At 36.6% G+C, this 18,058-nt stretch overlaps 1 protein-coding gene across 6 annotated transcripts in view; it reads left to right on the top strand.

The window, feature by feature from the left end:
* Window positions 1-2,981: 2,981 nt before the first annotated feature.
* rsrc1.S (arginine/serine-rich coiled-coil 1 S homeolog) overlaps window positions 2,982-18,058 on the top strand; it is a 162,409-nt gene continuing 147,332 nt past the window's right edge. For 3 of the 6 annotated variants that reach the window (XM_018264500.2, XM_041564042.1, XM_041564040.1), the window contains exons 1-3: window positions 2,982-3,135; window positions 5,697-5,882; window positions 6,872-6,985. In XM_018264500.2, coding sequence (XP_018119989.1) covers window positions 5,707-5,882; window positions 6,872-6,985 — 290 coding nt within the window. In that variant the 5' untranslated portion in view covers window positions 2,982-3,135; window positions 5,697-5,706. 6 annotated transcript variants of the gene reach the window in all.

Genomic DNA, 18,058 nt, shown 5'->3' with positions numbered 1-18,058 from the left:
TTAATTGAATCATTATTCCAACAAGTGCATGATCCCTGACTGTTCCAAACAGCCGCAGAGATGTCATTCTGGATAGATACTGGATAGATACTATACACACGCCGTCGGTTTATAAGATGCTCAGCCACTTTATTAATGTTTTATTTTAAAAGTCCGTAGTCCTAATATTAAGCAACATAATACACAGTAGATACACGTTTTCCTTCCTATAGCCATGCAGTGTTTACATGTATACCTTAGGCATTCTATTTAATTGAACAATAGTATTTTTGGGGGTAAAACAAACAGTTGACCTATGCTCAAAATATATATTTTTCTATTTCACGTTATTTCAATACAATAAATGGACAAGATTCAGTGAATTTCAGTGAAATTAAAAAAAAAAAAAAGTCAGAGTTTGGTGTTTTGTATCTAGATTTGAAACGAATGACATTGTTGCGACTTAAGAGAAAAAAAATGACTAATTACATAGTATCTGCAAAATTAGGGGTATTGGAAACAGGAGCCGAGTGTGGTCGAAGTGAGCCGAGCTGACCCGAGCTCTGTATAGTGTTCAGAGGCTCCATTAGAGCAATTAGTATAGAGCAGCAATTTACCATTCATTGCAAATAAACCAATGTCACATACTTTTTACAGTCTTCTTCTTCTTCAGTACACCAAGGGAGAGAATGAAAATATAAATATTACACAGACACTATTTGTAATAGAACGATCATTTTTGCAAACTATTTTGTCATTAATAATATTTACAATCAAATACAATCCTCAGTTTAGGCGATCACTCAAAATACATCACTTTAAAATAGGTGAAGTTTTCACCTTTTTTTTTTTTAAATATCGGAATCCATACACTGAAAAGTATACTGTATAAACGATATTGAACGATGCCCTATGTGATGTTAAAGACTGTGAAAGCTTCTCCATACATTAAACTGAAATGGAAACAGATATATTAATAGGGAAACCTTGTGTTTTAAGTCTATGTGTTCGGGAAATTAGTAGAATCTGCGATTTTGCTAGTATATAAGGACACAATTCCTAGCTAGGGTTTGCCAAACAAAAAATTCTAGACAAAGTGTAGTGCTCGACTAAACCCAAGCAAAACAAGTGTCACTGAGGAAGCAGTGCCAGTCTCAGGTGCAGCCTTAGCAAAAGACAAAGTGGAAATTTGCTGCATGCACAAATTAATAAAATGTACATTTTCTTGAAAGGTACTGGGAACAGAAAATACACCTGCATGAGAATTTGATGAGAATTTTAATTTCAAAAATGGAAAAAAAATGCATCTGTAATTATTCGCATCTTGCTGACTAACATATGATGTTATTCTATGGACACTAGTGTGACTGACTACACTATTTTATTTCATCTCAAGTGTTTCATAAGACTTGACTTCAGATTTACAAAATATATCTCCCAGTCACATGGTATTGTCCATTCATATTTATATATTTTTCAAGGTCCCCAGGTGGGACCGAAACGTCGGATAAGAATGTGTTTTGTATGAAATAAACACTACCACTTCACTTCAAAACAGTGTGTGCTGATCCCTCGCAAAAAAAAAAAAAATATATATATATGTAAAAGAGCCGTTTTTACTTCATGAAGAGGGCTCATGTGATTGGGCCGAAACGTTGAATAAACGACAAATTTATTTTCTTACTCAAGTCCTGTGTGTGCGGACTCTCTTTGCTACTTCCCTCTATATATATATATATATATATATATATATATATATATATATATATATATATATATATATATATATATATATATATATATATATATATACTCATTATTTAACATGGTATTGTCAGTCATATTTATATATGCATATATACTCATTATTATATGCTTCCTTTCACATTATTATATGCTTCCATTCACAATAGCTGCCCTGCTACTGTGTAATTGTGTAAACATTAGCACATCCTTCTAATTAATACAATATATAGGCGAGTGTGTAGCTTCTGTAATTATAAGTGTAGCCTGTGGGCCTGCCTTCTGGCAACAATGTGACACTCCACAAGAAGTAGCCAGTGTTGTCGCACTGCCAAACTCCAAAATTGCTGCCAAGCAGACGTATTATTATTAACAAAAAAATGGCTAATACATTTGTTGTATGCCTTTGTTAGCCAGATTACTACCAGCCATTAGAAACTATATATGTAGCCAATAGACGCAAGGCAAAATGCAACTTATTTTTTTTTTATTCTAGGAAAAAGTTACGTTTGCATGTCACTTTTTATGTCAGCTTGCAAACAGTTTATTTGGAAGCTGCTAAACATGTAGGATACATTTAAACGAAAAACTTGTTAAAAGGTTAGTGCTGTGTGTACAGAGGACAAAACATTCTATGGGAGAGGAGGAGTTACTCCCACGAGGCAGCCAGACGGACTGGAGTAAAATATAGTATAAAATGATTCTAGACTGTACTGCTGGGCGATTTAGAGGATTGGTTTGGAACTAAATACTACTGGACTCCAGCCACTTATGTTAACAGTTGCATTACACAGAGAGACAGATTCTAGGGCAGGTTTAGTGTAGGACAGAAGGAATATTAAACCTATGGCCACAGTATCACGGTAACCTTGGGAATGTAACAATTGTTGTATGTTATCCTTACTTTATAAATCAGGGATACTGCTGACACTTGCTGAGAGTTATAACTCAACAACAGCTTCAGAGATGCAGCTTAAACATCCAAGAGCTCCACTACTGTCTTTCCTGCTTAGATCATCAGCCCGGAGAAGATGTTTTGGGCTTCTTGATCCCTAACTCTGTCCCTGCCTAGACATCGGTCACTATTCCATGGTGGTTATAGATCTTTAACCAGCATTATCCACCATGAACCACGATTCACGGGTCATTGACTATGGGAACCTGTTTTGAGTGGTCAGTTATTGAGGGAGGTGCGGAAATTATTCTAGATCGGTGTCAAAAACGGGTATTAAGAAGATCCTGAGACGCTCACGATCTTTTCTCTAGTCTCCCGAAACAGAGATCATTGTGCTCATCGATTGCTCTGCATTCCCTTGCTTTGGCCTGTAGGTTTCTGCGGTGGATTAGTTGGGTCTGGCGCTTTGCTTGTAGCGTGTGCTGGGCAGGATCAGCTCCGTTGCTCGGTGCTTCCGGGTGAGTGCGTGTCAGGCTGGTTTTGTTTGTAGTTCCTACATGTTGGCTGTAACAGGGATAATATAGTAGCTTGGAGGTTATTCAGGGACCACAGAGTTTGCACTAATAGCGAACCCAGGGCCTGTGTTATTAATGCTTATTGTGCGCGTCTTTTGACGGTGCCTGGGCTCAGAGGGACATGTACAATGTAATCTTATGTGAGTTTGGATAACGAGGTTTTGGGGCAATATGGGACTGTTTTGGCTTTTCTACGTGATCGAATTACTGGGCTAGAGCTGCTGGTTACCTTAAGGGTTAGTGCCCTCACTGCAGGGCTATGGTGGTCAGTCTTAACCATAGGACATGCACAGTGTCCTATTCTATTAAGCAGTGGCTTAACTAGATGTTACTGGGCCCCACAGCAAATTCATTTTAGGGCCCCAAGCATATCCACAGGTTGTGCTGTTCTACCAATAGATAATGAAATTACTGATTATTTGGGCCTTGTGGGGCCCCCTATACCCCTGGGCCCCCCTGCAATTGCAGGGTCTGCTTCCTCTGTAGTTACGCCCCTGCTATTAAGCCTCTTTGTTTCCATAAAGAAATAGGCCATGAAATAGACTAAATTGTGAAAAGAAAGAGGCCCACTGACACCTGGGCCCACCGGGAGTTTTCCTGATATCACGGTGGGCCAGTCTGACACTGACCATACTCATCCATGCAGGGGGCATAAAGTCCAGCAAAGGGGTTGACTTTAGGGCTTCCCTAACTTTTAGGTCTAGGAGTATCTGTGGCTCGGTGCCGGTATAGTGACATATGGAGTGTTTACCATCCATATACACTTCTGAATAGTGAATACGCAGCTCTGTGTAGTTGAAGGAACATCCAGCGGCTGGATCAGTCTTAGTGGCTTTAAGGTGGCCATAAATGTAACCATTACGATCTTTCCTGGAAAAGATATTTCCAAGAAAGATCATTCGTTTCAACACACATATAGAGCTGACTCATCAGATATACAGGTAGAAACAAAAGAATTCTACCTGTAGCCACTAAACAGTGGCTGATGTTCAGGTGCCTTCAAAGGCACCCAATCAAAATTTTCTAAACAGACTGATCGACGAGCAGACTGATATCCAAGCCTTCTGCTGATACCAGTTGGCTCGTCTCCCACTATACACGCACCGAATATCGTACGAAAATGATGTATGGCCACCTTTGACTTCCGTAGTTTGCTGGATTCCTTCTCACTGCTCAACCTATTAGACTTTACTCTGTGCCATGGCTGGTGGTACCTCTTGCACAGTGAAGTTCTCATGCTGCTTGTTGCCAAAGGGGACTATTCGCAATTGTTGGTGGGACAAATTTTAAAAGCACATTTAATTACTGCTTGTATTGATAAAGTCCCAACAAATATTTAAAATTAACTTCATCTCATAGTAGTACATTTTTATAAAGCTAATTAATAAGAGAAACACTTTTTTTGGTGTTGTCATTTGAACTGTGTATTCCCTTTTTTATTCGCTTTATTTGCTGATTATATTTGAAAGCCTACTTTCAGAATAAGATAGTTTGTACATCGTATGATTAACATAATTTATTATTTTAAACTATGGAATATGGGGCTTTATTCAGGTGGTGTGTGTTATGCTATGTGGGCCTGTACACAGGGATGTAGTCGACAATCTATGCAAGTGCAAGATGATGCTGTACACTGTGTTTTTTTTTTTTTTACTCTTAACTTAAATTACATTACTTAAATTACTTAAATTACAATATAGGTATGGGTTCTATTATCCAAAATGCTCAGGACCTGGTGTTTTCCAGATAATGGATCTTTGCTTAATTTGGATCTTCATACCTTATGTCTACTAGAAAATCATCCAAACATTAAATAAACCCAATAGGCTGGTTTTGCTTCCAATAAGGACAAATGATATCATCGTTTAGATCAAGTACAATGTACTGTTTTATTATTACAGAGAAAAAGGAAATCATTTTTTTTGGATTATTTGGATAAAATGGATTCTATGGGAGACGGCCTTTGCATAATTCGGAGCTTTCTGGATAACGGGTTTCTGTATCCCATACCTGTATAATAAAGGGCACCCTCAGTTCATATATGCGACACTTATGTGCAGTTTAACATTAGCAGTGTAAATCTCACATGAGTTGCATTCACATTTGGCTTTTAATAATATGTGGTTTGACACTTTATTAAACTTTTTGATCTAGTTCTCTTACAGCAATATAGTTACTAGTTGACTAATGGAAGCTATTCTCCTATATGTAAGTTTCATGTTTAATACCAATGTAAATAGCCTTAAGAATAGAAGTACTACTTTAGACTGTAACCTCCTGAAATAGTGTAACCTAATCAGTTTGTGTTTGAAATATCAATTTGTTTTCATGTGATAAGCACACACCTTGACTATAGGCACAACATTTAATTTAATTACATGTGGCACCTACAAACTTTTCATTCATTTTGAATGCACGGAGATGTCTCATGCTGTATAAAACAGTTGCCTTTTCATTGCCCTATTTTGGGATGTGCATTAAATGAGAAATTCCTTATTTTGTAGCTGAGACAGAATGGGGCGCCACTCTTCAGGCTCAGAGGAAGAAACCCGATCTCGTAAGAAAAAGAAACACCGCAAACGTTCATCTTCTAGTAGTTCATCAGATGGCAGAACATACAGTCGTAAAAAGTCAGCAAAGAAATCTAGGTCTCGATCCCGAGAGGTACACTCACATTCCTATGAAAAAAGGTGAGACACAACTTCAGATACCACCTTGATAATTGCTTGTAATGATCTTTAGAAATGTTTAGTACAGTTCTAGCATATACTGAGTGAATTGTTTCTACATTTATTGGTGTGTGCGGATGTGCTGACTTTTCTGGGAACTTCCAGGCAGTGCAATATGAAACATGATTTTATATAGGGGCCCATTTACTTAGTTCGAGTGAAGGAATAGAGGAAAATTAGTTCAAATTTCGAATGGTCGAATATGGCTACTTCGACCATCGAATGGGCGACTTTGAATCAAACGATTCGAACTAAAAATCGTTTGACTATTCGACCATTCGATAGTCAAAGTACTGTCTCTTTAAAAATTTCATCGACCCCCTAGTTCGCCACCTAAAACCTACCGAGGTCCCCATAGGCTTACTCACAATTTTCTGATCGAAGGAATATCCTTCGATCGATGGATTAAAATCCTCCAAATCGTTCGATTCGAAGGATTTAATCGTTCGTTCGAATGATTATTCCTTCGATCGTTCGATCGTAGGAATAGCGCAAAATCCTTCAACTTCGATATTCGAAGTCGAAGGCTTTTACTTCGATGGTCGAATATAGAGGGTTAATTAACCCTTGATATTCGACCCTAGGTAAATGTTCCCCATAGTAATACCAGAAAATGGAAATCCTTTGTATTCCTTTCCATGTAATGTTCACAATTCTTCACCATAAAAAAATTATATATTTTTCATAAAAAAGGTATTTTATTGTAACATTTTTTTTCATTTTTATATTCATATATTCATCACCTTGTGCAGTACCAAGCTATTGTGCAGATAATTGTATATAAAGCTGGGCATTGCTTTGCTTTTTTGCTTTGCTTGCTCCTTTTTTTCTTGTCTGCGTGTCCTCTAGATTTCTTCAGCCACAATCAGTTCTTTAGCTGAGCTCTTTCAACTCTTTTAAAAGATAATTAAATAAGAGACATGGTTAAAACATATATTTTATTTTTTCAGGCGCAGGCACCGCTCAAGTAGTAACTCCTCTTATAGCTCAAGGAGGAAAAGAAGTTGCAGCAGGTCTAGGGACAGAGGAAGGACTCGCAAGTACCATAAGTCAAGAACATCAAGGTAATATTAGAACAAATGACTACTTGTTTTGTATACTTATAGGCTTATTTATCAAAAATCTAATTTGTGAGGTTTTAGAGGTTTTTTCTACTTCCAATAAACTCACAGTTTAAAAAAACTTGAATGTTTGCTTATTTATTAAAAAACCTGAATATAAAAAACTTGATTGAATACAGTAAAAAAAAAAGTCCTATACCTCAAATGTGTGAGTTTATAAGCTCCAAAAAAGTGAAAAGCTGAAATTAAAGAAACATTTCATTTGCTTATGACGACTCTCATTGAATTCTACATGAACTCACAAGCTTTTAGATGCCGAAGTTTTTTCGCGTTTTTGGTGCTTAATAAACACCAAAAATGTGAAAATATAATTCCAATTTGTTTTTGTGCAAAAATTTGAATTGTGGCAAAAATTTAAATTCGATCATTAAAAAATCATCCCTTTTGTATTTTCCTGTTTAAAAGTTCAGGAAAATAGTTACTTTAACAAGCCTTTCATTTGACTCTATTCAGGTCTCTATATGGGTATGTTATAACCAAAATGGTTGGGGTTTTAAGTGGCACAAAAACTGGCTATGTCCAAGGTAGTCAGAGATGTGGCCTCCACTATTTTGGATTCAGCTGAACCCCCGAATCCTTCACTAAAGATTTGGCCGGATACCGAACCAAATCGGAATCCTAATTTGCATATGCAAATTAGGAGTGGGAAGGGGGAAACCATTTTTTTGTGACAAAAAGTCACGCAATTTCCCTTCCGCCCCTAATTTGCATAAGCAAATTCGGATTCGGTTCGGCCGGGCACAAGGATTCGCCCGAATCCTGGCCAAATCCTGGATTCGGTGCATCCCTAATGGCCTCAATCGCCACATTTTTTTCCAGGAAAATTGGGAAGCATGCATTATTTATAGGGTAGCATGGTCGCACTGCAGTTGTTAGCACTGTAATATTACCTAAAGAAAAAAATACACTGTGACGCAAAGTAATACTATTCTAAACACATTATATAGGTTTATAATGATTAAAATGAAAAGCAGTAAATATGTATAGTTACAGGTTTACTGAATACATCCAAAAAAGTGAATGTAGGGCTGTATCATTAGCTTGTTGATTGAGGCTTGCCCCTTCAGTCCGGCAAGCATTTCCATTGGTAAAGTAAAATGCTGCTGGGACTAATTTGGGAATGCCCTCAGCTCTCAAGGCCACTCTTGCACCCAGTCTATTTCACTGGACCCAGTACATACTGAGGCCCCCTTCAAATTAACCTTAAAAAATCCCAGCATGCACTGGACACCTACTAGATGTGCAACTGCTGTTCAGGAGTATCCTCTTCATCTATCACAGTGCCCACCTTCAGTTCAGGGCACAGTCTATTCCAGTGCAGGAAGAAGATTCCTATATTCCAGCAATAGCTGGGAAGCTTTTAATTTCATGCAGTGTGCAGCTGCACTTTCCTGGGTAAATAATCCAAGGAAGGTTAGCAGGGCTAGCTTTACAGCTACATAGCTATGTCCAGGCTACACAACTCATTCATACTGCGCATGTTATTGGGCAGTGCTTGAGATGGAAATATTTGAGATGGCTATCAAGCAGGTGTAGCAAACCCATATGCCCTACAGCTTAACAATACCAAACACAGCTTATTCACTGTCCTGTAACAGAGAAAGTAAGCTTGCATGCCATGTTTCTTAAAAAACATAAGCCATCTATTGCCATGGATTAATGCAGTGCTTAGTAGGAGACATACATTAAACAATGGAAATTTTTTATGCAGTATTTAAAGCACCAGTTGTCAGGAAAGGAAAACCACTGAAATATCTTATTGACTTATACAACCCTGTACAAATGTAATCAGCTCCAATGATGTATGTATATTCGTAGCTAGGAGTAGAGTGAGCATATTGATTGTACGAGTTGAAGATTGAACTGCCAGTAGCACTATCCAAACTCAAACCTTATGGCTTACAAAAAAAAAAAAAAAGCCAAGGGTCTTCCCATATTCTGTGCACCACTGAAGAGCACCTTTTCCATTGCAAAAGTTGGTTCCCCCTCTAGCTAATAGGTACTAGCTAACAGAACCTTTCGACATAATGAATTATGAGCGTTATGGTTGACTTGCTCATACATGTGCGCGACCCAACATATCCATCTGTGCTGGGATCATGTCACTTGCAAGAGGCATTTTCTGGCAGAAATAGTATTGTTCCCCCCCCATCAGACTGCAAGATCTATTAGCCTGCACCTCTGGTGGGGACTACAACTTTTCTGTGATAAGCACCCTTTACAGAACAAGAAAATACACCAAGATAGGACTTTAGCAAGCCACTATCCACAATAGCTCATTGTAAACCACTATATTAATTTACTCCAATACACTTTACATTTCTCAGTGCTGCTTCATAAATATATGCATTACTTTATCTTAGTGGCTGTCGTTTCTCTTTCATTGATGTCATCCTCCAGGTCTGTCCTCCTGGTTATTTGTACATGCGCAATTATATCGGCCTATTGCCCCAGTAAAATTGCTTATCATGCACAGTAATGTTTTGAGCTCTGAGGTTAGTGTGTGCATGGGCAGCTTTTCCAAATATGGTCTGGTTTAACTAGGAGGACAGCAATAACCAGGATGTGATAGTCAAAGGCTTTGAAAAATGGAGTACAGATGTGACGATTTTGGGATAGGCAATAACTGGGAGGGAAGGTAAGTGTATTACCTGTCTTAACAGGTATCAGAAAGTCTTTATTGGCGTTTACTTTTCCTATAACAGTGAAATTTTGGTGTTACGGTTTTAGGGACCAAAGTGTTCTGTTCAATGATAACTTAGATTCTGAGCATGCACTTTACAGACAGGTGTATTGTATTACAAACAACCTTCTTATGTTGCGTTTAGTCATTAGTTCATATCTCTTGGTACAAATTTAGGAAGGTATTTCTCTTTTTTTTGTATAATATTTCCTGTTTCCAAATTGCCATGCTGTGAGTTATGGCAGACCACACCCCTTTGCAATAGGACTTGTTGGCTTAACAATAATAGGCTGTAACGCTAAAGGAGGAGAGTGGCAGACAGTAAGGAATATTATGGCCATGCTGCAAACTAAAGACTTGTCTACCTTTTAATATTTCTATTAGACACATACATGTTGGATTGGTTGTCATCAACTGTTTATTTTAGCTTTACTGTACCCATGATATAAAAAACTTAATAACACTAGAGTATCTATGACATTTTAAATGAAAGGAAGAAAAAGAAACCCCATTTGTCCGGATCTTGGGTGTTTTAATAGTTGCCATACCATGAGGGTAAGTGATTATAGAGTTGTTGATTGGATAGTAAGGACAATGGCACACAGTTATAGATTTACCTGATCACTCGAAAAATCAGTAAAGCCCTTCTAACTGGGTTTTCTAGACATGTCTCAGAATTTTCAAGTGATCTGATAATCCTATGTTATTTTTCCCTTGCATTTTGTCTCAGCTACAAAACCAACCTGATGTTTCCTACTGTTTTGTTGACATGACAAATAACACTATGTATCGTAGTATGTTAAATAATGAAACAGTGTGTTACCGTCAAGTACACTTTTTTTGTTGTAGTTTTTTGTTTTTTTTATCACAAGGTAGCAAGTAGCATAAAAAAATAATTTTGACTTCTAAACTGCAACCTGAACAGTTCAGTTCATTATGTTGAACTGATACCAGTAGCCTTGTATATTATAACTTTATGGAAATGTATGTGCAAAACTTTACCCTAAAATTAAAAAGAAAAAATCAAATAAAATGTTCCTGTATATCTATAAAAGTCAAAAACGAATACCATTTGTTCCTCTGCATTTGTCTCCTAAATTAATATTCTTATAACATGATTTACATTAAATTAGGATTAAAAAAAGATTTAGTTTTGTTTTATTGAGCATTTGCTTAGTAACATTTTGCCTCCTTGAGACAACAATTTGCTTGAGGAACTCTGGTACTTTCATTGCCGAGAAATTGAAAGCAACAGCTCCCACTCTAAACCTCAAATGGAAAGATGCAAAGAAGTATTTCAGCTCAGCAAAATTGAATAAATCACCCCTTTTCCTAATAAGATCATATTATATGGTGATGTGGAAGAGGCATTTGAAATCACATCTCCTCATTAATATACATCAGTTTGGGGAATAGAATACTTTATGTGGAGATGTCACTGATTCTACGTCTTAGTTTACTAAGTGGAACAGGTTGATGTGATACTGGGTGCTATTTGTCACTGTCTTGTTAAAATGGTTTGGCTGTAGTTATTGAGTCCAGAAAAGATGCTGGCTGATAAATCAAAAGTGGATTGAGTGGACAGGAGACAGTGATTGATACTATGACAGGATATGAAGAAAGGAATCTAGACACAAGCATGTATGATATTGAATATAAAAAAGAAAATGGCATCAGACTATGAATATTATTCACAGAAATGAGAATAATAATATCACCTTTAAAATATTGCAGGGTGATGATTGTAAATGCTTTTTATTTGATAACCATGCTGAGAAAGACAAAGTAAAATTTGATTTTAGCTACGAAAGTGTAAACGTATCTATTTTTTTCATACACTATAAAAAGATTAGTGCATGGTACTGAATATATTCTGAGTAATGTGCCAACAAGGGTGCAAAATTGTCCTAGCCTTGTCGGAAACCAATCAGAGGATAGCTTTTGCTGGTCTAGTGCAATTAATAAAAGGGAAAGCAAATATCAGCTTGGTTGCTTACAGAGTTTGCTCATTCTTCTTGTTTTTTTAATTTACTAACAGTATCCAGTTGTGGGATATATAGTGAATAAAGTACCCCCTCTTGTAAAATATAAGGATATTATAAGTTACCGAGGAGTTTCACGACCATATAAAAACACGAGGCCGAGTGTTTTTATACAGGTCATGGAACTCCGAGGTAACTTCTAATATCCTCATATTTTACAACTGGGGGTACTTTATTTATTATAATACACAAATTTAAGTGAGTCATGTGACAGAAATGACATCAGAACTCACCGTTTATAAGGATATAATTTACAAGATATTCATGGCTTTTGTGTATTATAATTATATTATAATTTTCTCATGAGTTCTATTTGGCATGGATGTGACTGATTTTTGTATGGTGGGAGCAAAGAAAAGAGCATTAAAGGGATTCTGTCATGATTTTTATAGGTTATTTTTTATTTCTAAATTGCACTGTTTACATTGCAAATAATTCATTCTACCATTTAAAATTTTATTCTTGAACCAACATATGTATTTATTTAGCTGTAATATTGCTGTGTAGGCTGCCATCTCAGTGCATTGTGCCTGATGCTGAGCTTTGCAAATGAGCTAGTGCTGCAGAATAGAACTGCTTTGAGGCAGCTATTGTTTCTTCCCTTCCCATTGTACTACAATATGACCCAGGTTGTGTAATAGCAAAGCAGGGGTTTTCCTGCTTGGGTGCTATTTTCATGTCTATGAGCAAATTATTTCTGACTTCTTTTTGATCTCTCTGATGCTGAAATTATATCCAGCCTTCAGGAAGCCTGCTTTTTAAAATGGTAAGTGGGTCTGGTGTGTCATAACTTATTGCCTCTCATTGAATTTAAAGGGGGACTCCCTGTTCCAAACCAAAATTTGAGAGAGGCCCACATAACCACGAATATATCCATCACAGTTACCTGTTTCTTCAAAAAGTATGAATAAATGCCATTTTTTATGCTGCAATCCGGCTGTTTAACAGTTCTTCTCTTTCTGCATCATTTGAAATCCTGGCAGGGAAGGAGGGACTAAAACACTGACGTTACAAATTGTAACAACTTCTCCACAGCTTACAGACAGCATGCAGGAACTACATAACCCACAATGCATTGCACTGTGATGTTACTTTCCTTATTGGAATCATGTGTGCAGGGAATTGGAGGATGCAGGCTAAGGACAGATTGCTGCTGATACAAAGTAACAGTAGTCAACCAGCTCAGCAAAGTAGTCCGAGAGATCAGCAGGAGAGAAGGGGCTAGGCTTAGGGAACTGTCAGAAACCATTAAAAAGTCTGCATATTTTTTAAATTATGTATATTGCAAAGTTGTTTGAAATTATGTTTACTTTTCAAAAAACTAAAGTTATATTTTTGTGGAGTTACGCTTTAATCTATTTAGGCCTAAAGTTCACACTGCCTCTCAGTGTATTTGTTGTTTATGGGGCTAAAGTTCCCACTGCTTCTCATTGTATTTAATGTATTTTGAGTTCCACTACTTTTTGCCGTTATTGTATAATGTATTTATGACCTGAAGTTAATGTTCATTGAAGCCAGTCTACCATTATTTACAAGGGCATATTGTCTGTATATGTCTATATCTCCTTTACTATATAAGTTTATTGAGGCTAATGGTACATGGGACAGTTTTTCCATAGTGTATTTTAGCTGGCAGGGAAATACCTGGTCACCCTAAATTATTGGGAGGCAGTATAGGCGTTTAGTGTGTTCACATACTTGCTCAAATTCAGGACAATAGCAGCAGTGCCATTAGCCCACGGAAGCACTATCAGTTCAGGCAGCTGAACCCTTTAATAGAAGTGTCAGGGAGATGTTATCTTGTTACATTTTCATTGTTCTGTTGATACACTGCTGGGGGGGAAAAGGGAAGGGGAGATATAGCTTCAAATTGCAGTGCAGCAGTAAAGAGTGACTGAAGTTCATCAGAGCACAAGTCACATTACTGGGGGCACCTGGGAAACTGACAATATGTCTAGCCCCATATCAGATTTCAAAATTGTATATACGAAAAAATCTATTTGCATTTTTAAAAAATAGATTCAGTGCAGAGTTCTACTGGAGAAGCACTATTAACTGAAAATTTTTGAAAAAAAAACATGTTTTCTCACCTCCGTTTTTTTTTAATGTTTTGCAAATCTTCATAGCAGTTGGTGCTTAAGATGTAAATAACAAAAATACAGCATTTTTATGGCCTTTTGCATTGCAGTCCCATGGTTTGTTACAAAGATTCGCCATGGCAAACATTAGTTCAATTAATGGGACTTGTGCCAAATTAACATAGCTGATTACAAGAATAGGGAGCAGGGGTTAGTAAGTTTAAAAACAAGACATTGATCCGTCCAATACATTTTCAGCAGAAGTAATATTTATTTTGCATGAGTTGGAAAAAACTGTATTTAGGTTTACTGCCCCCCGACTTACCACCAGGAAATATTTAGAGTTAAGAAACATGACAAACCAGACAGCAAAATATTTGTAACAAACATTGAAATTATACATATTTTAGGGTTCCACTGGCCTCCTACACTGACAGCTCAACCCGCAGTCCCTCATTTGTACTGGAAAGTCAAGTTTTTCTCTGCACTGAACAGCCAGAAAAATAAACAATGTTTCTAACTTAATTGGCTTTTGGCAGAGAGCCCAGAACAGCCACAGCTTCAGATAAGATACTTTTGTAACAATTTTGAGATGAGCAAATAAGTAATTGTAACAATAAAAGATAACAGGTCCCTTGGGAGAAGTTACTCATGGCTTAAAGGGCAATTCACCTTCATTAGCAAAACTGTAATAACTGGAAAAAAACACAGAAATATGTTCAAACTTTCATAACCTGTCAAATTTTGTAAAATGAACATGGTAATTAGGGGGTGTGGCTACACGCGTCAACTTTTTTGTCCCTCTTTTTGTTTCCAAAATGTTGGTCGGTATGCTCTTAGGGCCTGCACTCCTCTATTGTTATTCCCCAAACTGTAGTCCCGTAGTTTGCATGATATTGCATTGCGACTTGGCCATAGCTTATATTGAAAGGCTCTTTGGAAAGCAGTTGCAGAAGACTGTCTTTTGAGCTCATCAATCTGTAAATTTGGAAAGGCATGGCAAGGTTAAGCAGTCTGGTAAGCAAAACTGCCAGGCTGTTTACAACCAATCTTATCTTCTTTGAGAAATGCAGCAACAGTCTCTGAAAGTATAATGATGTATTTTGTTTTTTCAAAATGTGATTAAAATGCGTCTGCCTAGTGCTATTTATACAATATCTCATCATAATAATAAAATCACCTATGTACACTAGGGTTCCCATTTGCTAACAATTGAATTGTGATTTTTTTTCCAGAAAATCATGAAAATTTGTGGTTTTGCTATTTTTATTAAAAAAATCTCTAAAAATTCAAGATTTATCAAGTGAAATAACCACGAAAATTCTTTCATGTCACACTTTGCCAACAGGCTTGAGCAAATTTGACCTGTTTCATTTCGCCAAAAATTTGCCACCATTAAAGTTTATAGGCACTGTGAATTTTTGCTGACGCGCTACGCCATACAAGTCTTTGGGCATCATTTCCACAGCAAAACAAGACGAAAAAATTAACCCATCCCCATTTGCTAAGTAAAAGTTGCAGAGGTGCTGTAGAAGTCAACGGGACGAGTGCTGATTTTATTGGACCATTTTTAAACCTCAGAATGTTAGAGGTATCTAGATATTTTTTTTATCCACTACAAATTGTCGGAAAAAATAGAACTAGAATTTTTAGAGCTTTTCATGGTTTCATGGAATTTTTTTTCTGATCATTAATTGCTTTTTTTCCATTCGTACCTTTTTTTATTTGGATCTTTTAATAAATTCAATGACAATCCTGGTTTTAGAGTGTGCTTTTAGTCGTGGTTTCAATAACCTCTGAAACTATAATAATATCTTTAATAAATAAGCCTCTTGGATAACGAAGTATGAAAACATACAGTCATATGAAAATGTTTGGGAACCCCTCTGTCTGCATAGTAATTTACTCCACTTCCAACAAAAAAGATAACCGTGGTATGTCTTTTATTTCCCAGGAACATCTGAGTACTGGGGTGTTTTCTGAACAAAGATATTTAGTGAAGCAGTATTCAGTTGTATGGAATTAAATCATATGTGAAAAACTGGCTGTACAAAAAATGTGGGTACCCTTGTAATTTTGCTAATTTGAATGCACATAACTGCTCAATACTGATTACTGGAAACACCAAATTGGTTGGATTAGCTCGTTTAGTCTTGAACTTCATTTAAGGTGGCCAATTGCAAGTTGTGCTTCTGTTTGACTCTCATCATTGAATCATCAAAGCAACTCTCAAAAGATATGAAAACAAAAATTGTTCAGTATCATGGTTTAGGGGAAGACTACAAAAAAGCTATCGCAGATATTTAAACTGTCAGTTACGCTGTAAGGAGTGGAATCAGGAAATGGAAGGCCACAGGCACAGTTGCTGTAAAACCCAGGTCTGGCAGGCCAAGAAAAATACGGGGCGACATATGTGGATATATACATATTTGAGGTCATTTTTCAAAAAATTTACCAATTTCTATAAAAAATTATAACTTTAGGAAAGAATAGCAACTTGGTAGTTTGCTGTACATAGATATATTTACCCATTTTTTTTTTGCCAGAATCTGCTTTTTCTAATAATGTGTAGTTTTCTAGGGTAAACCTACTGTTAGTGGAATGTTTGGCCTTGAAATCAGAAGTATGCCGTTTTGTGGAGCGGTGCTTTGGAAATTTGGTAATTTACTGCCTTGAGATTTTGATCTATACAAGTGAGAAATCTCCATAAAACTATATATATATTTGGTATTGGTGCGTTCAGGAGACATAGAACTTTCCAAACTGGCTGTCTTCTCATACATAAAATAGATTACATTTCTGATATATGTGATTGTACTGTGTGAAACATGATTTCTTTCATTTTATTAGACACCTAGAAGCCTATATCTTTTTACATTAGTGAAATTACACCAAAATTCTAGCTGTTTTGAAAGCTCAGGTTGTCCTGAAAAAAACGATATTGTTTTCCTGGGTTATCTAAAAGACCCCCCAGGAACGGCCCTTAAAGTGTGAGAGTACAAAATCTTGAAAAACTGCTTGGCAGGAGATGTTCGCATTTAGGACAATTTTTGGATACTTCGACCATCAAATAGGCCGAATTTGACTTTGATTCAAAGTGAAAAATTTTGACTTCGAAAATCGAAGTACTGTCTCTTTAAAAAAGTTTGACTTCGACACTTCACCATCTTCAACCTGCTGAATTGCTGTTTAGCCTATGGGGGACCTCCTATAACCTATCTTGAGTGTTTGGGCAAGTTTTGAGAAATCAAAGGATTTTTGGTAAAATCGTACGATCGTACGATTAAATCGTTCGATCCGCAGGATTTCATCGTACGATTTTAAAAATCCTTCGACTTCGAATGTCGAACTACCCTATTCGATTGTCGAAATTCGACCCTTGATAAATCTGCCCCGTGTTGTTCTCCTGAGGATCTCTACTCTTTTGGCTCAACTGATAAAAAGTCATTCTGATGCCCTCTTTTTGTAAAATGATCTTGATTTTCAATTAGCCTAAATAGAAGTCACTAACCCCCTTGTGAGGAGACGATTTAGATTTCTATAAAGGGTAAATTATTACCAGCGATAATAAGGTTCTTGAATGTTCACCTTACATGGCTGTATTTCTTGGGTCACCAGTTGTTTGTAAGCAAATAATAAACCCATAATAATGTTCTTCTATTTCACATTGTGTTTCTTTGCTCTCTAAAAGAGATTCATTATGGATCCTAATACTTAGCAAAATGTGCACATATTCAGCTATAACATCCTCTTCACAGGTTCTTTATACACAGTTTAATAACAGCATTTCCTTCTATAACTTGTCATTTGTGCTTCTTTGGGGATTTAAAGGGTCCAACCAAATCTATGTGGAGATATTATGATTGTTAAAAAACCACCATGCTGTTTAAGGTTAAAGCTGTCTTAAGTTAAAGAAAATTGGTTTCCTATTGCATATTGTTCCAGAAACTTAGACGCATCCCCAGAGATTGAGAGATAAGCACATTTCTTAGATTGGCCTGTCCTCCAGACGATAGATTTTTTTTTTATTAAAATCCAAAACTTTTGTTAACATAATTAAAATCCAAAAAGATCTTCAATATAAATCTATTTTGAGTTTTGCTGAACCCAGTGAAACTTAAAATTGAGCATGTAAGCAGCTTGGTATTAAACTGCATTGTAATATCTATTTTCCAGGAACCCTTCAGATTGATTTACTTTCTGAAATTTTATT

This window comes from Xenopus laevis, chromosome 5S (genome assembly GCF_017654675.1).
Source record: "Xenopus laevis strain J_2021 chromosome 5S, Xenopus_laevis_v10.1, whole genome shotgun sequence".
Taxonomy (NCBI): Eukaryota; Metazoa; Chordata; class Amphibia; order Anura; family Pipidae; genus Xenopus; species Xenopus laevis.
This window is presented reverse-complemented; position numbering and strand designations above follow the sequence as displayed.